Here is a 24,800-nt window from a genome sequence, read left to right on the forward strand (position 1 = left end):
CGCATGGCACACCGAGACAGACAAGAGTCACACTCACAATCTTACCTAGGGGCAATTTAGGGTTTCCAATTAATGCATGTCTTTGGGATGTGGGAATGCCTGGAGACGCAGGCATGAGGAGAACATGCAAACTCCACAGGATTTGAACCCCAGTTGTCAGAACTGTGAGGCCAATGTTCCAAAGAGTTGTACAACAGCATTTACCATCAGAAGAACACCAAGGTACAGAAGATCGAGGGATGTAGAATGTTGACATGAACAAGCATGCTTTCTTTCCATTGTAATCACTTTATTAATTATATTTATTCACTATAGTTAAAAATGTTACAGAGGCTGTTTCAAAGTGTTTTACAGTATAGTCCAAGAAGCCAAAGTCCACAACATACTTCTGAACACAACATGTCATAGAAGCACATATGCACTGTAATGATTTCATGGCTAAGTAAACAGAGATCAAAATCATTGTGGCTTTTTTACAGTGAAAAAAATTGTAAATTAAATTGTATTGTTCCAGATTTTGGAATAGATTAAAGCCAGTTTAAAAGATGATCAAATGTATTTTGTCATAAAACTGACATTTCAGTGTCTCAGACTCAAAAGAATAGCAGCTTTTTGTGTGTGTGTGTGTGTGTGTGTGTGTGTGTGTGTGGTGTGGTGTGTGTGTGTGTGTGTGTGTGTGTGTGTGTGTGAAATTTACCATTTATTTCCTGTATGATTTGCCCAATCAGTCTCATTGCGATACGCTTACGGCCATGCTACCCTGAGAATGCCCGATCTCGTCAGATCTCGGAAGCTAAGTGGATGTGGCCCTGGTCAGTACTTGGATGGGAGACCGTCTGGGAATAGCAGGTGCTGTAAGCTTCTCTCCCTGGCTAAATGCAGAGGGGTTGCATCAGGAAGGGAATCTGGCATAAAACTGTGCCAAACAAATATGCGTTCATCTGAGATGACACGCTCTGGTGACCCCTAACGGGACAAGCCGAAAGGAAAAGAAGAAGAAGAAGTCTCATTGTAATGCGCTGAGATGACATCCAAAAGCCTGTCTTTTTCTCAAAGTCTTTGAGGGAGAGGTAATGTCTGGATTCAACATGACCGGGAGGATTTTCCCAGAATCCTGTGCAATTCTAGTGACACGAGGTAAGGTTTTTCTGAGCTACCGTCATTTCTCTCCAAGTCGTCACCTAAGTGGTTCATTAAAATGAAAGCGGGGAGAAGGGAGACAAGATGTACATATAAACAATGAAGGAAACCCATTTAAAAGGAGGCAAAGAGGAAATGGAAAAAACAGGTTAGTACATAGTACAACAGCCTTTAAAGGGCAACTCACACTTAAAACATGAAATTTAGTATGTAGTTAACCACAATCAGCCGTAATGGAATCATCCGTTTGTTCACAGCACATCAGAATGTTGCCATGTATCAATTGTATCAAATTCACCGTTGTCAAACAAATGTTCCAAATAGGCAAATGTTATTTCCAGCGAATGTTCCCGAAATGAGACTGAAGACGGAAGGCAGTGCAGTGTCGGTCTACTTGCCCGAAAGCAGCAGTATTAATAAAAAGCTCCGTCAACAGCTATCCTCGTCCTTATAGGAACATTCTAGAGATCCGCGTCCGACGATGTAATAGAGTTCTTCTCACAGAAAGTAACAAAAGATCCATATCACAATAACTTAAAGGGGAAGGCCACTCATTGAAAAAAACTATGTATCAGATATGTCATGTCATTGGTATAGCCACAGCTGGCCGTGAGTGACTGAGCTCCGTGGCGGCAGCCGGCCGTGAGGGAGCTACGGGGGCCTTTGTCTACGCACCTACGTCCTGCGCATAGGCCTCCAAGTAGTCAGACTCCACGTCATTCCAGTCCGAAGAACCATCCGAATATTCAACATTATTGATAGCCACAGGTTCAAATCTGTATGGACATATTCCTCTGTCTTCCCGATCAACTGATACTTCTATTTCTTCATCAGATGAGATAAATCCGAGAAATCAACACTGACAATAACTGTGTAGGAACGTAACCGAGCCTCAGATTGAGCACATGACACGTCACATCCGCGCACTTAGGTCATGTGACTCGCCAAAATGTTAGCGACCGGGAACATTCAAAATTGCCGATATAAACAACCTTAAGTGATATCTGATGAAAATCTTTATTTTAAAGTTAGAGTACCAATGACATGACCTACCTGATATATTGTTATTTTCAATGAGTGGCCCTCTCCTTTAATAAAGTACGTAAGTCATCAAGTATGTAAGAAAGGAAAGCAGAGAAGAATGAATAACTAAAATAACACTAAGACACATAACACACAGCTCTAGATTAATTTCGATGACATCCATGATATATCCTGAGTACGCTACATACACAAGACTTGTAAAAGGGTTAGGAAATCAAAGAATTATGGGCCAGTCACTTAGAATATTTCATTGCTTCCCTACTCCCTGTCTGCCCACTCGTCTGTGTCTGTAGTGGAGTCTAAATACGGCTCTAAATAATATGGTAAAATGGCTCGGGTTGCTTCACTCGCTTCTGAGATGTTTTCTTCCTTAAAAAGAGCTTCATTCTCTGAAGGGGCATCAGAAAAATTCAGAATTCGCTCTCGTTCATCTGCTAATGCTTTCGGCAAAGCATGTTATCAATGCCAGGGATCCAGTGTGATGCCTGCACATGACATCACGGACAAATATGGTCGCCACGGGGATGTGGATTGTGTCGAGTCAGACTTACGCAACTTTGCACTTTTATAAAACGCTCCCAGTTAATTTTTTGTGACTGGTCTTATCATCAAAGTGAATAATATATAATATAATAATAATAATTGTAGTTTTGATAACAATACCTATTTTGAAATGTGATTTTTTATGTCAGTGACACTTTAAGGACAATCAAAAGCAACAGTGGTAGTCGTAATAAAGTTCGATATTGTTATCTGTCGCAACTGTCAAATGTTGTACATGTACTTGTGTTTGTGCAAGCTGAGAAAAAAATATGTTGGCATTGTCTTCAGTTGAATGGTTGAATTCCAATTTTAATATTTTGTTTGCTTCATATATTAATACTTTGATTTCTGTTTGATTGTTGGGTTTGGTTTATACTGTTGTGGGTCCAGTCATTTGAGTTTTTTTTTTCCTTGCATGTCAATTCAGTGATTGAATGTTCGCTGAACATGACTTATGCAGTGATTTCCAATCTTTACGGTGCCAATGCACATATTTTACAACTTAAATATCTCGTAGCACACCCACAAACAAAAATATAAAGAAGTGGATAAATGAATTACTGTATGTATTGGTGTGTTGAAAAAAGCCCAGCAGCGACTCCACTTCCTGAGAGTGCTCAGGAAGAACAACTTCAAAGCTAAGCTGCTGCAGGCCTTCTACAGAACCACCGTGGACAGCATCTTCACTTACTGCATCACAGTGTGGTATGCTGGATACACAGTAAGGGACAGGGAAGCTCTCCAAAGAGTGGTCAACAGCGCCAAGAAGATCACTGGCTGCTCATTGCCCTCCCTAGAGGACATTGGCAACTCCCGCTATCACTGTAGACCTATTAATATTGGAAAGGACTCTTCACATCCTGGTCATCACCTGTTTAACCTGTTCTTCTCTGGCAGGCGGAACAGGTCCCACAAAACACAGCTTTTTCCCCAGAGCCATCAACTCCTTGAACTCAAACCACTGAACATAACAACAATGTAAGGCTTTTGATTTTGATTGTTCCAGGCATCTAATAGAATACCTTTTTTTTTTTGTGTGTAGATCACTATACCTCCACTGGAAAGTGAAGAAACGGGTCCAAGCAGGTTGGAACAGCTGGCGAAAGGTGTCTGGTGTGTTATGTGACAGAAGAGTGTCTGCTAGGATGAAGGGCAAAGTTTACAAAACAGTGGTGAGGCCGGCCATGATGTACGGATTAGAGACGGTGGCACTGAAGAAACAACAGGAAGGTGAACTGGAGGTGGCAGAAATGAAGATGTTGAGGTTCTCGCTCGGAGTGACCAGGTTGGATAGGATTAGAAATGAGCTCATTCGAGGGACAGCCAAAGCTGGATGTTTTGGAGACAAGATTCGAGAGAGCAGACTTCGATGGTTTGGACATGTTCAGAGGCGAGAGAGTGAGTATATTGGTAGAAGGATGCTGAGGATGGAGCTCCCAGGCAAAAGAGCGAGAGGAAGACCAAAGAGAAGGTTTATGGATGTGGTGAGGGAAGACATGAGGGCAGTTGGGGTTAGAGAGGAAGATGCAGGAGATAGGCTAAGATGGCAAAAGATGACACGCTGTGGCGACCCCTAACGGGACAAGCCGAAAGGAAAAGAAGAAGAAGAAGAAGAAGACTATACCTCCACTGGAATGAATAGATGAACAAGGTACATTATTTATTTTAAATAAATATTTTTTCATGAGAATTTCCCACTGCACAACTGAAGAGCGCTCATGGCACACTAATGTGCCTTGTCACACTGGTTGAGAATCACAGACTGAATGACTGGACACTTGGGACTGACACTTGTACCAGCCAATCAGGTGGCACAAGCTGGTCACAATGTTCTTGGTTTAAGATGGTCTCGACCTAAATGTTTCGACATTCCGATACCCGAGTCTTGTCCGCCATTATGGCCCCAGCACCATAGCGTTTCTGTTAAGCTCATGCATGTGGCTTATCTGAGTTTGTGCGCTGGGAGTTTATTTGCACTTTTCGCCCACCCTTTTACACATTATGGCCCAAAAGAAGAAAGCTGTCTTTTTTCTAGCAATGCTGGTTCAGTCAAAAGAAAAGCAATACCATGGAAATGAAGCTTAATATCATGAAAAAAAAATGGAGAAAGGATTAACACCAACGGACATGACGGACATAAAGACTTGGGCTTCAGTCAGACGAGCGTGGCAATTATTATTAAGGACAAAGCCCGTATTTTAGCGTACATGAAGGGTTTCCATCTCTGCAACATTCTTCGATCGTTGCAGAGATGGAAAGATTACTCACATTATGGATCAAGGATCAGAATGAATCTAGGCTTAATGTCAGCCTAACGTTCATTAAGGGAAAAACAACAGCATATTTTCCTAACATTGAAAGAGGAGAAAGGAGAGGACGCTGAGGAGGAATTTACCACTAGCAACGGCTACCTGCACTTGCTTACTTAGCAATAGCTGAGCGAAGCCTCCCTTCATTCTTCACCATCCCAGCCTCCTTTGCCTAATACTGTAGTGACTAAGGACAGGACCCGTTCCAAAGTCGACATTAACCATCTGGCATTATGGTTTGTTGTTGTTGCCAGAGGCCTAGACACTTTTGTCAATTTTCATTATATCGGTTCTACCCCCAAACAGCCTGGTTCCACCCCATGTAGTTGCTTTTTCATTACACTTTTTTTAAGGGCAGGCAGACACAAGGGCACCATTCGTCAGAACCAACCAGGCAATAATACACAGGCCGAGGATCCCCATGACACTGTCACTGTCATCTGAGTGTCTGACAAATGTTGGCATTTCTTAAAGTGCGGTGACATGTTACTTTCACAATGGATGACGAACACTGAGTGGTGTGTGTGTGTGTGTTTTTTTCATAAATGGCTGATCAGTCTGCTACTCGTTTTGCTGCGATTAAATATTCGAACCACCATCTCAGTGGTTCAGCTTAAAACCATCCATCCACCCATTTTCTGAGCCAATTATCCTCACTAGGGTTGCCAGAGTTTTAAAGCCCATCTTAGCTATCTTCAGGTAGCCCTGAACTGGTTGCCAGTCAATCGCAGGGCACACAGTCAGACAACAGTCACACTCACAATTACACCTTGGGGAAATTTAGAGTCACCAACTCATGGGTGTTTTTGGTTTGTGGGAGAAAAATGGGGTGCCTGGAGAAAACACACACATGCACACGGAGAACATGCAAATTCCACAAATGCGGGACCAGGACTTGAACCCTTATTGATTTGAGTCCTTAAAACAAAGTTTCCAGATCGAGTCCAGCAACCTGGGGTTTGAGTCCCCAGGTTTAAGTTCAAAAGTGACGGGATCAGGTCCCCATGATCTGATATCTAGGGGTTTGAGTCCCCAGGCTCAAGTTTAACAGAAGTGGTTCAAGTCCCCAAAAACTGAGGGGTTCGAGTCCCCAAGAGCCGACAATTAGGGGTGCGAGTCCCCGACAATATCAAAGACATTCGTATATTGTGATAAAGAGAAGTGCTTCTGAAAAATAGGAAGTGGAAAGAGCAAAATGAGTCATCAAAGCAAAAAAAAAAGGGATAAGAGCAAACAGGGATTTTTCAGTGTACACATAACTGATCATGACGCCTATAAGGGAAAAACGTGAAAAATCGATCCTGCGGGTGGAGAAGTGGGTAACTGCCTATGGTTTCTCAGTCACGGGAAATTTAAGTATTGGGCAGTTATAACATTTAAAAGAAAGGTTGGAGGAGGAGAGAAGCAGTTTGAAGAAGAGCAATTAATTAAGCATTTAGAAGACTTTGAGATAATAAGATAATAAGAGTCAAAGTAATTTAGATAAGATTAAAATGAAAAAGGAAAGTGAAAAGAAACTGATGGCAGTCCAATTAGCACCTATTTGACAAGATTTGCGACTCAGTTAATTTCTCCCGGTTCTGATGTCATGACCAGCTGCAAATTGCATTGTATGACACATGTTTATGACAGACCAGACTAACAGTTTGAGATTTTTTTTTACAGAGACCTGAATGATTCCCTGAATATCAGGCCTTTTTTTTTTTACCATGAATTTTGCGCTCAGTCTGTCTCCCTGACACCAGCGCAGCTGTATGTCTTTGATGTTGTTTGTTCAGTCCTACACATTTCTTTGGCAAAACAACCTGCAGCATAATGGTAGGATGTAGGCCCATTTATCTAGTTAAAACTTTGATATTTCCGATGGAAAACATTAAGACATCAAAGTTAGCCAAATCGATGGCGTTTCGTTCAAAATTTCCAAGCTGTTAATGATGCAATAACTACTCGAGCTTCTTGTGTGAAAAAGTTGTTTTCAGGTGTTGACATTTCTAATTAATTTTTTTCTGTGACAGTTCCCAAAGTTTTAAAATTTTTGGTTCTTTCATTTTTGAGGGAAAAAAGTACACTTGGAAATTATTTTGGCAGGGGCTGAGATGCAGCCCCACACTCACCCGCAGTCTTGAACCTTTGACACTCACACACGGCGCAGTTTTGCTACAATATCTTCATGATTTGTTGATTGCTGCACCCACCAAAGAACAGTGTGAGACCAATACGATTGCTTTGTTAAAACACCACACATCAGAAGGCTACAAGGCATCCTAATCAAAACTACAGTATGTGTCTCAAGAGGAGGTTTGTAGGATATATTCTCACTCCCCGAGGGAAAATATTTTCTCCAGCTTGAGTGCAGGCTATTGTTGACACACCCAAACCACCCACAAAGAAAGAGGTGATTTGTTTTTGGGAATGTGGTCTACTCCCGCTTTACATGCTGTGTGATGGCAGTGAAGGGCAACTTTCGAGAACGTCATTTGGATGGGCCCTGATGGTAAGCCTTGTTTCCATCGGTGTCTATTCTTTTGTTATGATAAAATTAGATAAAAATTTTAAATTATATATCCATCCATCCATCCATTTTCTTAGCCGCTTAACCTCACAAGGGTCGTGAATGCTGTAGCCTATCCCAGTCAAGGACACATGGAGAGAGACAACAGTCACACTCACAATCACGCCGATGGGCAATTTAGTCTCCAATTAGTGCATGTTTTCAGGATGTGGGAGGAAACTGGAGTGCCAGGAGAAAACCCACGCAGTTATTGGGAGAACATGCAAACTCCACATAGTGGGTCCAGGATTTGAACCCCAGTCCTCCAAACTGTGACCCATGCTTTTGACAAGATGTGAATTTAAAAGATTGGCATCCGAACCTGAGTCAATGGAAGACATCACCATTTGTGGCTGTCCTGAACATTGGTGAGTAGAGGAGGTGCTTGGTCAGGACTGTCTTGAATTAGGTTGAGACTCACCGTAGTCAGGGTTCGGAGTGAGGTACCAGCTGGTTTGACCGGGCAGCAGGTCACTGTGTGCTCCGCAGGAGAAGCACAGCCCCTCTCTCTGCCGGCGCAAACGTTCCTCGGGTGACAGGCAAAGGCGGCCCTGGTGCATGGGTCCTCTGCATAGGCAGATGCACATTGAGGAGGGTAGTGATGCGTGAGAGCATATTCCTCCATTGTCCAACTCCTGATCCATGATTTTGTCAATTTTCAAAGTGGAGAGCGATGAGGGAGCCCAGGTTTGTCGGCAAGTCCAGCGGGATCAACTGATCCTTAACTGAAGGGGTCAGTCCTTGAAAAAAGGCTTGTAGGAGCACCCTGTTGATTCACTGGCTTTCGGCTGCAAGAACGCGTAACTCAATGGCATAGTTGGAGACCTTGCCGCAGCGTGAGATGAGTTCGCCGCTTTGTGTTCGTGGGATGTTTGTTGGAACACTTCCGCCCTGGACTTTATGGAGGATGTCCACATCCGGCATGTGTCTGCATTGCGGCTCCACTCTATGGTCGTCCACGCTTCCACGTGTCCCGTCAGGTGAGAATTGACGAAAGCAATCTTGGCTCTGTCCAAGGGACAGGTGGCCACCTGTAGCTCAAAGTGAAGCTCGCACTGCATGATAAAAGGCTTGATATTACCAGAGTCCCCTGAGAAACGCTCCAGACGGAAGAGTGGCGAGGCAGCAATGTTGGAATCACGAGGTGGAGAGGCAAGGTCATCAACAAGGCAGGGTTTGGTACACAGAGCATCAAGGACAAGGCCATGGATTTGCGGGAACATGACATGAAAGTAAGAAGATCTGATGAAGGACCCGACCGCATACGTGGCGATATATCTAGACCGTAATCAGCACAACAAGAAGCAGGTGAGCACGTCTGTTCACCAGAGCAGATGCGCCCAGAATGAGGAAGGACACGCTCATGACATTTTTGCAATGAGGAGAAGGTTCTGTTGGACCACTCTCTTATAAAGTCCAGAGTGGTAGAGGGCTGCATTTTTGGGTTCTACTTTATCCCTCGCACAATGGCTCTTGTCTCCTGATTGCTTGGTTTGGCTGGACAACCAGCACTGGGAAGGGTACTAGTCGTCCCAAATATTTTCTGTTTAGGGATTATAGAGACCACTGTGCATTTCGGAACATTAAGTTCAGCACATTCTTTTAGTAATCTTGGCCAGATCTGTGCCTTGCCACAATTCTTTTGTCAGTTCCTTTGATCTCATGATTCTCTTTTGCTCCGACATGCACTGTGTTTTAAAAAGTGTTATATAAACAAGTGTGGGGCCTTACTAATTAAGTCCAGTCAATATAATCAAGCACAGCTGGACTCCAGTGAAGGTGTAGAACCATCTCAAGGATTATTAGAAGAAATGGACAGCACCCACATTGAATATATGAGTGTCACAGCAAAGGGTCTGAAGTTTTTTTTTTTTTTTAATAAATCCAAAACAATTTTCACTATTTTTTTCTGTCAATATGGGGTGTTGTATATACCTTAAAGTGGGGGTGACATCCCTATAAACATTCTAAAATAGATATTGTCATGAAAAATACAACAGTACTCACTTCAATGTCTTTACGAAAAAAAAAAAGGGAGCGGAGAGCACGTCATCCATGCACAAAGTTGCGCAATTGAGTGTCCCTCGACATCCAAGTGGTCGCCATATTAGTCACGTCATCTGTCCTTGACGTCATCGTCACTTCCGCCGTTGAAAACCCGCAGTGCCTGCTACTATGGAAGCCGAACAACAGAGATATTCGCATTTTTCCAACGCCCCTTCTGACATGGAAGCTTTTTTCGAAAAGGACAACACCACACAATCAAGTGAAGTTGCCGGGGCAATATTACACTATTGTTTCGAGCCCTCAGGGCAACGTTACACTATTGTTTCGAGCCATATTCAGATCATATGCCATCACGGCCAAACTGCATCCCATCCGATCCACTTCCGCGGCGGAGATGAGCCATCGCGGCTCATCGCCGCCGGCCGGTGTGGCTTATGACGGAGCCGAGTGGTGCTGCTTTGTGTTCAGTCGAGCCGCGTGCTTCATGCTCGCACGCGACTGAGTAACGCATTCTCGGCTGGGTTCTTCAGAGCCGCTCCCGTCGCAAAGCCCAACGCGCAGCCTTCGCGGAAGATGGGACCACCGAAAGCGGCGCCTCAGCCGGTGTAGCTGAGTTTTGGCCCGCCGTGGTAGAAAAGGAGGGGGTGGAGCCGAGCTATGTCGGAGGCTGAGTGAGACATTGTTGGCTGAGCGACGCGCACATCGACACATTTCATACTCGGATCTTTTGTTACGTTATCAAAGAGATCGATTACGTGGTCCGCCCCAAACTATTACTTTTTTTAGTAGCTGTATGCGCACATCAACACATTTCATACACAGATCTTTAGCTACGTTATGAGACAGACCGATTTCGTGGTCCGCCCCAAACTATTTTCTTTTTAGACGCTGTATACACATCTACCTGTTATTTGGAACCCACAAAGCTCTTGTCCTCTGCACCCGTGCAATCCATTTTTCACAACGAACAGGGTCTCTTTCAAACTTATGAATGGTAATTGCATTCTCCCGAGTGCTCAAGCAATGTCCAGCAATGCAATGAGCCGGCATTTTGGCTAACACGAAGCAACAACGAGTTATCTTCCCGGAGGTAAAACTAATGGAAACAAACGAGTCCACGAGTCCTTTACGTCACTTCCTGCTTCTTCACGACAACAAATTCCTGAAAAGATTTTCATGGCGGGAGTTACAAAAAGCCCCCCAGCAACGCCAACTGTCGTTCATCTCGGAGTACACAACGGACATCCAACACATCGCCGGCAAATCAATGGGCGATCGTCGGCACTGTGCATCTGGGTCTCAACTACTCCTGCATGAGCGCAGACCAGGCCTCGGACCACGGGGTGCAAACCGTCAAGACTTCTGACACGGGTTTGCGCCTGGAGGAAGTCGCGGTTGGTGACTCGGGCGTCAGGTTGCTGTGCGACCTCTTGGCTGACCAGCCTCGGCCGCTGGTCCCTGCAAACTGGCGGCGGGCTGTTTTCGAGGCGGTCCACAACCTCTCCCACCCCGGAAGGAAACCGTCCGTGAGGCTGGTGGCCCAGAAGTTCGTGTGGCACGGTCTTAAGAAAGATGTGCAGGCCTGGGTCGACTCGTGCATGGTCTGTCACCGGGCTCAGGTGCATCGCCACACAAAAGCCCCCTTGGACCCCTTCGCTGTCCCCGAGAGGAGGTTGGACCACGTCAACGTCGACTTGGTGGGTCCGCTTCCTCCCTCGCACGGTTTCATCTACTTGCTCACCATGGTGGACAGGACGACCCGCTGACCCGAAGCCGTTCCCCTCTCCTCGACAACGTCATCAGACGTGGCCCGGGCGTTCATCGGCACGTGGGTTGCGCGCTTCGGGATGCCGAGCAACCTTTCCTCCGACCATGGCCCTCAGTTAACCTCTGAACTCTGGAACGCAGTCGCTGAGAGTTTGGGGGTCAAGCTGCACTGCACTACCGCCTATCACCCCCAGGCGAACAGTCTCTGCAAGCGGTTCCACCGCTCCATGAAAGCAGCCCTGTGTGCCGGCTTGACGGATGGCAACTGATTGGATAAGCTCCCGTGGGTCATGCTCGGCCTCAGGTGCGCCCCCAAGGAGGACCTGTTGTGCTCATCCGCCGAGCTCGTCTACGGCCAGCCACTGCGGGTCCCCAGCGAATTCATCCTGGACACCACAGCGCCCTGGTCTGGAGCCAGGCAACGGTCCTCCCTGCTGGAGGCCGAAAAAGGGTTCGCGCCGGTTCCCACGTCGCAACATGGCACCCCAGCTGCCCGGCTGCCCCGTCACCTGCGCACTGCGGATTTTGTGTTTGTTCATCATGACGCCAACCGTGGACCTCTGCGTCCCCCATACGACAAGCCGTTCAGGGTCCTGGAGCACGGGGATAAGAGCCTGCTTGTGGACATTGGCGGCAGACCCGAGACTGTTTCCGTGGACAGGGTCAAACCTGCGTACCTGGACATTGCCCAGCCTTTGGGGTTGCCCCTCCCCCCGCGCCGGGGTCGTCCCCCTTTGCCTGTGCCCCTGCGCCTGCCGGGGTGCCCTCGACCCTGCCTGGGCCCTTGTCCCGTGACTCAATGGACAGTGTGGCCCCGCCCCCCTCGGCCCCTACAGTGCACATCCGCGGGTCGGGTCGTCATTCCTCCACGGCACGAGGATTTTGACTATGGGTGAATTCTGGGGGGGCTTGTGTGGTGTTTACATAATTCACCCGCGGGACCTCGAGTTGGGGTGCGGGGTTCCGCACGGACTGTTTTTGTTGTTGCTCTTCCGGAGTGAGGATTCACAGAGTTCTCGCCGTTATGCGAGTAGTGTTTTGATGTCTGCCAATAAAACAAGTTTTGTTCCTATGTCCGACACTCCGCCTCCGACTCCTTTTCTCCAGCGCTACATGCCAACATTTTCCACTGTGTGCGTCATTCACCGCCCTGTATAGACAATGTTTACAAAAACCAAGGACAAAAGGATCCAGTTGTTCCAAAACAATCAGAGGAAGAGGGAAAGAGATAAGGCCAAACAATCTGATGAGCAAATGATAGACGGAATGTGCTAGCACTTTAAATCTCACACACTTCTTCCTGCACCATTGGAGCCATCCACACCTCAGAATCTCCCCTGTATGACTACAACAACCATACAATCTCCCTCTCCCAACCTGAATGCAATGTTGGGTCTGATGTCTGATTGTCAACAATGGAGTCCAGATCATACCATGCCAAGATCTTCCTCCCATCCCCCTTCGCCTGAAACCACAATCCACGAAGAAGCGAGAGGCCCCTCCTCCACCCATGAAGACTATCTGTAAATCTGACTGATATTTACTGGGTCTTTTCCAGAATAACTCAGACCCCTATGGAGATCAGGCATTTTTCATCCCTGTAGTTACAAGGGACAGAAAGTTGGTAAAAAAGATATGGCACTAAAAAAGTAGAACTTCCAACTTAGTGAGGATAAAATATGTGTCTCTTGAACCATTCTCTCCAGCAATCTCTGCGAGACTAGCTCTTTTTAATATCAGGTCATTGGGTAACAAATCAATGTGATCAATGACATCATTACAACCTATGGTCTTTTAATTTTATGAACAAGTGTACAGGGAAAAAGATGGCGGTATTGCTGTTATTTCTATATTATAATTTCAATGTAAAGAAATTATACTGGGTGATTTTAGCTCTTTTGAATATCTGTGTTTTTTTGTTAAGGGTGACCCAAAGTTTATCATTTTAATCATTTATAGACCTCCAAGATAAAATGTAAAATTTATGGAGGATTTTTCAGAACTGCTGTTAGTTATTTGTATTGGGTACAGCTATTTTGTCATAACAGGGGACTTTAACATTCGTGTTGACAATAACATGGCAAAAAATACCCAAAGAACTTTCTGCAATACTAGACACATTTGACCTCTCTCAACATATTAAGAGTCCAACTCACACTCAAGGTCACATCTTAGACCTGGTCATCTCTAAGGATGTTGAAATCCCATCGATTGACATTAAGGATATGGCTATTTCTGACCATTTTTGTGTATTTTTTGAATTACAGATTCTTCCAAAAGTTCAGACAACCTCTATCACTATTAGGAAAAAGTACATAAATGAGAGTACTGCCACTAAGTTTATGGAGACTGTGGCTGTGCCACAGACTGTGAATGCTGAGACAGTTGATGAACTTTTGGACAATTTCACCTCGAAAATCACAAATGCCATGAATGCTGTCACTCCTGTTAAAACTAAGAGCATCCTGAGGCGACCTAGAACACCGTGGAGGAGCACAATGATGGTCAAGACATCTAAATAGGAGTGTAGGAAAGAGGAACGCAAGTGGAGATAAACCAAACCCCAAATTGACTAGGACCTCTACAGACAGTGTCTTTGTAATTTTAACCAAGAGTTAGTTAGAGCTAGACAGCGACATTTTTTTTAAATCATCAGTAAGAACCTCAACAATACTCGTGCTCTATTTGCTGTGGTTGACAAGCTTACAACCCCCCCGAATCAGACAGATCCAGAACTCGTAACAACTGACAAATTCAATGAGTTTGCCTATTACTGTACTGGCTTCCAGTCAGCTTTAGAATAGATTTTCAAGTTCTGCTCCTGGACTATAAATCACTGAATTATTTATGTCCTGAATACATGAAAGAAATGCTTACAGAAGTAGCGCTCTGAGACCGACTGACTCAGGTCAAATAGTGGAGCACAGAGTTCAAAGCAAACATGGTGAAGCAGCATTTAGCTATTACGCTGCACAGAAATGGAATAAGTTGCCAACAGAGGTGAGGTAAGCTCCAAGTGTGAATGTTTTTAAATCCAGGTTGAAAACTCTTCTTTTTTCTCATGCTTTGTAGAATATATCCACTTTTTGATCATATTACTTACACTGTATGTGGTTTTGTCTTTTTTTAATGTTTTATTTTTCATTTTTATTGTTTTTATGCTGTTTTAAATGTTTCTTGTTGTTTGTTATCTCTTTGTTTTCAAATGCCTTTAATCATGTAAAGCACATATTGAGTTATCTCGTGTATGAAATGTGCTATACAAATAAATTCACTTTGCTTTGCTTTTATTCTTCCCGATGCCCTCTTTCTTTAGCAGCCAGCTTTCCTGCAAATATTAATCCTTTCATGTGAAATTTGAGAAAGTACAATACCGTACACTGAATAAACTGAATCAAACGCCTGTACAGGCTCGCTGTGGAAGGGGTCCAATTCCGCAATCATTCAATGTGCAGGTGTGGAAACCTACACGATGGTCTGGTCTAGTTGTGTTCGACCACGAGCGCAGAATATGGCAGCTTGTGTTCAGTTCTCGCCTGAAGAGGAGTCCAGATTTTTTTTCAATATTGACTGATAAAATTCAGAGATAGAACGCGCACCAAGAAACAAATGTGTGATGTTCTTCCTGATCCTGCCCCAATTCCTCCACCTTTTTCTTGGTAATGAAAAGGAAAGGAAAGCTAGCCCAAGGAAGACCAGAGCAGGCCTGTGCCAAGCCATTGAGGAACTTGTCATGGAAATGCGACATTTCTTAAAGTAGGAGTTCCCCGCCTGAACGCAGGTTGGAGGAGATATGAAATGGTGTGACGTAAGCTGAAAGAAGGAAGTGGCAAAAGCTAGAACTTCGGCTAAAAGTTATTAATTTTCCAATTTACACACGCTTGCCCAAGTCTGTGGTTAATCCAGATAAAGAGCCAAGGTAATTGTTGTGGTGTAGCTTGCTGGCTGTTTTACCCTTCTTCTTCGAGCTAAGGCCAACCACGGACTGGATGGTGATGTCTACCAAAACTTGATTGAGGCCATCCAATGTAAAATGAGCACGTAAGGGCCTCAAGAAGGCTTTGTGGATTTCTTGTTGGTATGTTTATTTGACTCCAAAGAGCACTCCTGAAATTTGTGCATTGACTGTTTGGCAGCTTGTATTTTTGTCTTCTGTACAGTTGGCCACCATGAAATGTAAATGTCTATTATTTTGAGTGTGGTCTATTAAGTGATACTCACCCTCAATAAAGAACCAGAGGATAGTTGTGTGGTGTAAGCACCACCCGTCACCCTTGTTGCATGTCAACGGTCTAAAAAAATCTATATTAGCTTAATTGAATAGGAGATGGGCGTCGATGTGAGAAGGAATGGCTGCCATTTGCAACTGCCCTGTGATTAATCAACAAAGGTCAGCTAGCATAGGCTCCAGCAAGGCTCTTACGACCAACGGGATAAGTGGTTTTAAAAAAAGATGGATAAGTGAATTAAGAATAGTTGAATATAAAAGTAAGGTACTCACAGAAGCAGAGGACAAATGTGTCAACACACGTGGCGTAAACACTGAAGAAACCGTGAGCGATAAAGTAGGCACCCACCAAAATTGTCTGTTACAGACAAAAATTAATAATCACTTCATGTTTTTATGAGCTTTGAAAAAGGCAAAAGCTGTAACATGGAACAAAATCATGAAAGTGGAATGAAATCTAAAAACCAGAGAACTGATTCAGTGCATCGCTCAATGCAGTTAGAGATCTGTGTATTTGTAATACCATGATAGGAACCGCACAGTAGCTGAGAAAGGGTACTTGCTCTTGGAGAAGAGGGATTTTCCCTGAAAAAAAGAGTAATGCTAACACACCTGAAACATAGGAAGACAAATTGGGTGTTTGTGTTATGCTCCACATGAAACATGAAACTGTAACTGCTCTGAAAACGTTAATTCTTACTTACCAACTCCTCCTGATATCATGACTTTCCCAAAAAACAAGAGAAAATCAATCAATCTGTCCACAATTGCTACCCTGTAGAAGACAGATGAAAGATAGAAAGGCTGTCGAGCATTTGTATGACTGAACATACTTCTTTATTTAAATAACCCACAAATATACACACATACAAACATATATTGATGTGTGTAGGCATCCGTCCATGCATCCATTTTCTAAGCTGCTTATTCTCACAAGAATCGCGGTAGGGCTGGAGCCGATCCCAGCTGTCATCTGGCAGGAGGCAGGGTACACCCTGAACTGGTTGCCAACCAATTGCGGGGCACATGGAGAGAGAAAATGGTCGCACTCACAATCACACCTAGGGGCAATTTAGAGTGTCCAATTAATATTGCAAAAGTATTTTAAAACCCTGCTATATTGCAACTTCTCCCACTTGGAAATCATGGAGGGGTCCGAAATTTTCATCGTAGGTGCATGTCCACTGTGAGAAAGATAATCTAAAAAGAAAAATCCAGAAATCACAATGTATGATTTTTTAAAAAAATTATATGTGTCATACAGCTGCAAATAAGTATTTGAACACCTGTCTGTCAGCTAGAATTCTGACCCTCGAGGACTTGTTATTCCGGCTTTAAAAGTTCACCTCCAGTCCACGTATTATCCTTAATCAGGTGCACCTGTGTGAGGTCAGTACTGTAACATGGCCAAGACCAAAGAGCTGTCCAAAGACACCAGAGACCTAATTGTACAACTCCAGACGGCTGGAAAGGGGTACAAAGAAATTGCCAAGCAGCTTGTTGAAAAAAAGGTCCACTGTTGGAGCAATCATTAGAAAATGGAAGAAGCTAAACATGATGGTCAATCTCAATCGGAGTTGAGCCCCAAACAAGATATCACCTTGTGGGGTCTCAATGATCCTTAGAAAGGTGAGGAATCAGCCCAGAACTACATCACAGGACTTGGTCAATGACCTGAAAAGAGCTGGGACCACCGTTTCCAAGGTGACTGTTGGTAATACTCTAAGACGTCATGGTTTGAAATCATGCATGGGACGGAAGGTTGCCTTGCTTAAACCGGCACATGTCAAGGCCCGTCTTAAATTTGCCAATGACCATTTGGATGATACAGAGGAGTCTTAGAAAAATGTTTTGTGGTCAGATGAGACCAAAATGGAACTTTTTGGTCATAATTCCACTAACTGTGTTTGGAAGACAATGAATGATGAGTTCCATCCCTACTGTGAAGCATGGGGGTGGTAGCATCATGATTAGGGGGTGTTTTTCTGCACATGGTACAGGACGACTGCACTGTATTAAGGAGAGCATGACCGCGGCCATGTATTGTGAGATTTTGTGGAACAACTTCTTTCCCTCAGTCAGAGCATTGAAGATGGGTCGAGGCTGGGTCTTTCAACATGACAATGACCTGGAGCACACAGCCAGGAAAAGCAAGGAGTGGCTTCATAAGAAACAAATCAAGGTTCTGGCGTGGCCTAGTCAGTCTCCAGACCTAAACCCAATAGAAAATCTTTGGAGGGAGCTGAAACTCTGTGTTTCTCAGCGACAGCCCAGAAAGCTGTCCGATCTAGAGAAGATCTGTGTGGAGGAGTGGGCCAAAATCCCTCCTGCAATGTGTGCAAACCTGGTGAACAACTACAAGAAACGTTAGACCTCTGTAATTGCAAACAAAGGCTACTGTATGAAATATTAACATTGATTTTCTCAGGGGTTCAAATACTTATATAAATATTAAATAGGCGGCACGGTAGCTCAGCTGGAAAGTGTTGGCGTCACAGTTCTGACGGTGCAATCCCGGAGCCACCTGTGTGGAGTTTGCATGTTCTTACGTCCTGTGTGGACGACATTTTTAAGAACAAAAGCAATGTGCAGAGCTGTGGGAATGATAGAGGAATAAAGTTGATGAGCCAAACAATGAAGATATGGGAAAGAGTAGTCGAGTCTAGACTCAGGACAGAAGTCTTTGTGCCTTTGGTGCGACATTATAATTTAAAGTGGAGGTAGGACTGCATCAGGGATCAGCTCTGAGGCCCTTTTGTTTGCTGTAGGAATGGATAGGCTGACAGGTAAGGTTAGAGTGAAAAACCCTTGGACCATGATGTACACAGATGATCTTATGATCTGCAGTAATAGTAGGGATGAGATGGAGGAACAATTCGAAAAATGGACACATGCAATGGAATGGAGAGGAATGGAGATTAGCCAAAGGCAAAGAGAATATATGTGCATAAATAAGATGGACGGATGGGGAAGAGTGAGGCTCCAGGGAGAAGAGATAAAAAAAGGTGGCACACTTCAAATACATGGGCTTATCAATCAAGAGCAATGGTGAGCGTGGTAAGTGAGTGAAGAAACGGGTCAAATGGTTGGAAGAGCTGGCGGAAGGTGTCTCAGCTGCCATTTCCTGGTGGATCTACATATTTCTGATGGGCAGAACACATTGAGGCTGAGGGACACCACCTCATCACAAGCGCACTATCAGCATCGGGGCACCCCACTGTTGTGTCTTCTCCCCTCTGCTCTTCTCACTCTTCACAAACGACTGCACCTCGAGGCACCCAATGTCAAACTCCTGAAGTTCACAGGTGACATCACAGTCATCGGCTTCATCAAAGTTGGCGACGAGTTTGCGTATTGACAGGAAGTGGAGAGATTGAAGCTTTGGTGTGGCCAACACAACCTGGCATTGAATATTCTAAAGACTGTAGAAATGATTGTGGACTTCAGGATATCACCACGTGGGGTTTCAATGTTTCTTAGAAAGGAATCAGACCAGGACTACACGACAGGACTTGGTCAATGACCTGAAAAGAAATGGGACCACCGTTTCCAAGGTGACTGTTGGTAATACTCTAGGACGTCATGGTTTGAAATCATGCATGGCACGGAAGGTTCCCCTGTTTAAACCAACACATGTCAAGGCCCCTCTTAAGTTTGCCAATGAGCATTTTGATAATACAAAGGAGTCATGGGAGAAAGTTTTGTTGTCAGATGAGACAAAAATTGAACATTTTGGTCATAATTCCACTAACTATGCTTGGAGGAAGATGAATGATGATTTCCATCCCAAGAAGACAATCCCTACTGTGAAGCATGGGGGTGGTAGCATTATGCTTTAGGGGAGTTTTTCTGCACATGGGAAAGGATGACTGCACTGTATTAAGGAGAGCATGACCGCGGCCGTGTATTGGGAGATTTTGGGGAACAACCTCTTTCCCTCAGTCAGAGCATTGAAAATGGGTCGTGGCTGGGTCTTTCAACATGACAATGACCCGGAGTACACAGGCTTGAAAATCAAGCAGTGGCTCTGCAAGAAAAAAATCAAGGTTCTGGCGGGGCCTAGCCCGTCTCCAGACCTAATCCCAATAGAAAAACTTTGGAGGAACCTGAACTCTGTGTTTCTCAGCAACAGCCCAGTAACCTGTTTGATCTAGAGAAGATCTGTATGGAGGACTGGGCCAACATCCCTCCTACAATGAGTGCAAACCTGGTGAACAACTACAGGAAACGTTTGACCTCTGTAATTGCAGACAAAGGCTACTGTACGAAATATTAACATTGGTTTTCTCAGGTGTTCAAACACTTATTTTCAGCTGTATCACACAAAAAAATTGTTAAAAAAAATCATTCATTGTGATTTCTGGATTTTTCTTTTTAGGTTATCTCTCTCACAATGGACATGCACAGATGATGAAAATTTCAGACCCCTCCATAAATTCAACGCTGGAGAACTTGCAATGTAGCAGAGTGTTTAAATACTTGTTTTCTTCACTGTAGCACCTTTCATCCAGGTAGGATCCAAACAACTTTAGGACCCACAGGTATTAGTTTTGCTGCCAAAAGTCAGGCACTTTAACTGTCATGGCATAGATCACATTGACATTCAAAGCCTTGTTCGCACTGATGACTGCAGACACTGCTGGGTTGTTTTTACCATTATAGGTAGAAATAACGGTTATGTTACAAGTTACCAATGAGAGGATATAATAATTGACAAAACACATCAAAAGTAAGTTGAGTAAAAAGTATCTACAATCACCTCTCTACTACTTTCAATTCAAATAACTGTCGAGCACACCCATTCATCCATTCATCCATCAATTCATCCATCCATTATATTTCCCACTTATCCTGTTTAGGATCATGGCCAGGAGGAGGCTATGACAGCTGACTTTGGCAAAAGGCAGAATACAGCCTGGACATGGAGAAGTCAGTTGCAGGGAAGATATCAAGACAGACATCCATACAATCTCCCTTCACACTGTCACTGAATGAGATGTGTACTCATACTGCCTCAATCAGAGTTACGCTAATGTTACTGACCTGACTGTGTTCCTCATGAGAAGGAAGAATGCCTGTTGACCTGATTTACAGAGGTTCTTGCCATAGATTGCCACCTAGTGGAAAATATATTACAAAAATTGTATGTTTCCAATGGTAGCATTATCCAGATCTGTTGAATAAACTAAAGATGTGCAAACACAAAATCTATGAAACTGACCATTATGTAAGCGTTTTGATTCATGTAGCGAATACATTTTTCCAAACACCAGAAACAGCATGTAAGGCAACACAGTATAAACCTGGAGAGGCTGTTGTCAATCCCTATAAATACACAACTATGATGATTGAGGTACAAACAGAAGAAAACTTGTACTATCTGCATTAGCTAGTATCAAACTGGCATTGTGTGTGATATGTAAACCTTTTAGTTTCTTCTCCAGGTATTTCAGTATGATCTGGAGAATCTGGACAGCCGAGAGAATAAGAGCTCCAAATGCCAAAGACCCTGTGTGATACCTGAAGAAATTACAGAAGGGTTACAACAGTTAGTAACTGCTACAGTTCTCATACAATTTCATTTGGTTTAACAAGTTGAAAAAAAAGAGGGGGGGGGGGTTGTGGGGGTAATTATATTAGCAGGGAATGGAATTTAGTTGCTAACACTGTGGTCAGAAAAAAGCAAGAATTCCATGGACAGATTATTACATTTGATTTCTGAGCTAAATGTTTGCAATCCAACAAATCTGTTTTGCTTGGAAAACAGAAGTAACAATGGCATTCTTAATTGATGCAATTTTTCAGTCAGAGGAGTAACAATAGTCCCTGGTCTTGTACCTCGTCCAGAGCAGCGATCTAACCAGTAAGAGAGTACAAACAGATTTTCTTCAATATTTGAATGGGTGACACTGCATTGGAACCTAGACACTTTGCTGCAAATAAAAATAAAATGTATAAAGATGATTTTGTCTTATTTCTGTTTTTCAATGGTAACATTCACCCATGCCACAGAAAATAGAATTGTGGAATTTTTTTCCCATTTCTCATTTACTGCGCTTCCTACCTCCAACCTATTGTCATTATTGTGGTCTACCCCTTCATGCCTTTCCTGTCTACCCGTCATAACTCCATCAGGTCTTGTCAGTTTCGCTTCTCTTGTATCAGCCCGTGATCTCTCTCCGCCCACTTGTATCTTGTTCTTGTCTCATTTCTGTCTTTAATTTCATGTGGTAAATTTGAAACCATCTTGTCAATGTCATATGTAATACACCACCAATCCGTGTCTTCTTCATTTTCCTAGTCTCTCGCTTTTATTTGGACACTGATTTCTGATCCTGCTTTCCAAACACCCTTTTTTTTTTGTTTTGGTCTTTTTGCAATATCATGTTTTTTGAGAATTTGGTGTAGTTGTGGCTTTCTTTATTGCCTGTGCATTAGTTCATGTGTCTTTTTGCCTACACTTCACAAAAGGAACAAACCCCAACCCCAGCCCAAAGGCCCAAGTAATTTCAAAAAGTTTCAAAATCTTTATCATTAATCCAACCTAATTGCTCGTTTGAAGGATGAAAGTATCGGACAGGGAGATAGATCCTCAGGCTTTCTCTTGGCCCAGTAGTAGCATGAAAATGTTCCAGCAAGAGTGCATTGCTGCAGGGCCAAGATGAAGTTAACCAGCCAGAGAAATATCAGCAAGTTGGAAATCTGTAGCAGGAACTTATAACAGTGGTAGGGCGTCTCTCCGCCATAGAATGCAAACAGGCACTGAGAACCCAGACAGGATGTTTCTTTGGAAATATTGCTTCTGTTGAAAGTCTGCAATGTGAGGGAATGACAAGAAATCATTAACACCAATTAAAAAAATTAAAAAACAGGATGTTTCTGTGATGTTTTAATAAGCACATTTCAATTCTGCATGAATATAACATTCTCATTCACAAGGGAAAAAATACAAGTCAACTACACACTGCAAGTTCATAACATACAGTAAAGTAAATAAGTATTTGAACACCCTGCTATATTGCAAGTTCTCCCACTTAGAAATCATGGAGGTGTCTGAAATTTTCATCGGAGGTCCATGTCCACTGTGAAAGAGATAATCTAAAAAGAAAAAAATCCAGAAATCACAATGCGTGATTTTTTTTAAGGATTTATTTGTGTGATACAGCTGCAAATAAGTATTTGAACACCTGAAAAAAAACAATGTTAATATTTGGTGCAGTAGCCTTTGTTTGCAATCACAGAGGTCAAACAATTCCTGTAGTTGTTCACCAGGTTTGCACACACTGCAGGAGGGATTTTGGCCCACTCCTCCACACAGATCTTCTCTCAATCAGACAGGTTTCTGGGCTGTCCCTGAGAAACACAGAGTTTCAGCTCCCTCCAAAGATTTTCTATTGGGTTTAAGTCTGGAGACTAGCTTGGCCACGGCAGAACCCTAATATGCTTCTTAAGGAGCCACTCCTTGGTTTTCCTGTCTATGTGCTTTGGGTCATTGTCATGTTGAAAGACCCAGCTAAAACCCATCTTCGATGCTCTGACTGAGGAAAAGAGGTTGTTTCCCAAAAGCTCCCAATGCATGGCCGCGGTCATCCTCTCCTTAATACAGTGCAGTCGCCCTGCCCCATGTGAAGAAAAACACCCCCAAATAATGAAGCTACCACCCCATGCTTCACAGTAGGGATGGTGTTCTTGGATGGATCTCAACATTCGTCTTCCTCCAAACACGGTTAGTGGAATTATGACCAAAAAGTTCCATTTTGGTCTCATATGACCACAAAACCTTCTCCCAAGAGTCCTCTGTATCGTCCAAATGGTCATTGGCAAACTTTAGATGGGTTTGACATGTGCTGGTTTAAGCAGGGGAACCTTCCGTGCCAGGCATGATTTGAAACCATGACGTCTTTTTTTTTTCAACAATATATTTATTAGATTTTTCCTATATAATTTTACAAAAACAACACAATACCAGTAAAACAAAAACAGAAAAAACACAAAAAAACACAGTATGCACAGACACAAAAAAAAGAAAAAGCACACAAATCACAAATAACACATTTTTTTCAAAAACTCTTCTAAGCGTCTCCATATGTCTGCAAATTCCCGAGTTCTTCCTTTCATGATGTACGTGAGTCTTTCCAGTGCAACACAGATGCCATTTCCAACATCCATAATTTTATTGGAGGGATGTCCACTTTTTTCCAAAATAATGCAATTGTTTTCCTGGCCTGCAGGAGACCAAAGTCTATAAGCGTGGCCTTCTTTTTATTAACCGCAAGGTCCTTGGGATATATACCTAAGATACACAGTGTTGCGCAATGAGGAACCTGAATTCCAACTATTATAGAAATTGTCTGAACAATAGATTTCCAATAATCTTTGACTTTCCAACAATCCCATAAACAATGATATAAAGTACCCTTGTCATTAGAGCACTTACTACACGTGTCTGGAATGTCAGGGGTCCACTGATGAAGTTTAACAGGAGTCACATAAGTCCTCATCAGCCATTTGTATTGTAATAGCCTCATTCTACTATTTATTGTTTGTTTTGTGCTTTAAGGCAGGCATGTTCCCAATCAATTACTTCAATATTTTCGTTAATATCTAGTTTCCATGCCTCCAATCTATTTTTACTTGATTCTGTATCATGTGAGACTTATAGAGACTTATAGAACATAGATATCTGCTTACATCCATGCAAACCTGACTGGGCAATATCTTCTAAACTGGACAAAGGGAGCTCATACATTCTGTTTTTGATTTGTGCTGACATAAAGTGTTTTAACTGCAGATATTTGAAAAAAATGCTTATTGGGAATAGAACATTTTTGACATATTTGAATGATTGTGAGCATTTCACCATTTACATGAAGGTCACCTATTGATTTTATACCATTATTTGCCCATAATGTAAAACCCCCATCTGCTCCTCCAGCTTTAAAAGTCGCATTACCCCATATGGGAGAAAAGTGTGAAAGTAAAGGAGTGTCCCCTATATGTTTATGTGATTTAAACCAGATATCTATAGTGTTTTTCAAAAATGGATTCTTGGTCTGCCGTTTTAATACTCTATTCTCAGCAGAATATAAGGCATATAATAAGCAACCGTAGTCTTAATCTGTCTTTCTTATTATTCCAAATAAAATTCAGGAGCATTCTGTTGAGTCTAGTGAAAAAGATGTCATGTAATGGAAGAGGTATGATTTGAAAA

At 43.2% G+C, this 24,800-nt stretch overlaps 1 protein-coding gene and 1 pseudogene across 5 annotated transcripts in view; one reads left to right on the top strand and one right to left on the bottom strand.

Moving 5' to 3' along the window:
• The window catches only part of slc44a5a (solute carrier family 44 member 5a), a 151,484-nt gene that overhangs the window by 6,042 nt on the left and 120,642 nt on the right, over window positions 1-24,800 (bottom strand). For 2 of the 5 annotated variants that reach the window (XM_061838545.1, XM_061838546.1), the window contains 8 exons: window positions 22,134-22,402; window positions 21,015-21,109; window positions 20,811-20,914; window positions 20,633-20,706; window positions 16,294-16,364; window positions 16,113-16,201; window positions 15,863-15,947; window positions 655-1,181 (listed from right to left, as the gene is read on the bottom strand). In XM_061838545.1, the coding sequence (XP_061694529.1) occupies window positions 1,084-1,181; window positions 15,863-15,947; window positions 16,113-16,201; window positions 16,294-16,364; window positions 20,633-20,706; window positions 20,811-20,914; window positions 21,015-21,109; window positions 22,134-22,402 (885 nt within the window). In that variant the 3' untranslated portion in view covers window positions 655-1,083. Of the gene's footprint in view, window positions 1-654; window positions 1,182-15,862; window positions 15,948-16,112; window positions 16,202-16,293; window positions 16,365-20,632; window positions 20,707-20,810; window positions 20,915-21,014; window positions 21,110-22,133; window positions 22,403-24,800 lie in introns of those variants that run through there. The other 3 variants (XM_061838550.1, XM_061838548.1, XM_061838547.1) reach the window with 2 other exon arrangements.
• On the top strand, window positions 743-861 carry LOC133511597 (5S ribosomal RNA; annotated as a pseudogene).

Source organism: Syngnathoides biaculeatus, chromosome 13, assembly GCF_019802595.1.
Source record: "Syngnathoides biaculeatus isolate LvHL_M chromosome 13, ASM1980259v1, whole genome shotgun sequence".
Lineage (NCBI taxonomy): Eukaryota > Metazoa > Chordata > Actinopteri > Syngnathiformes > Syngnathidae > Syngnathoides > Syngnathoides biaculeatus.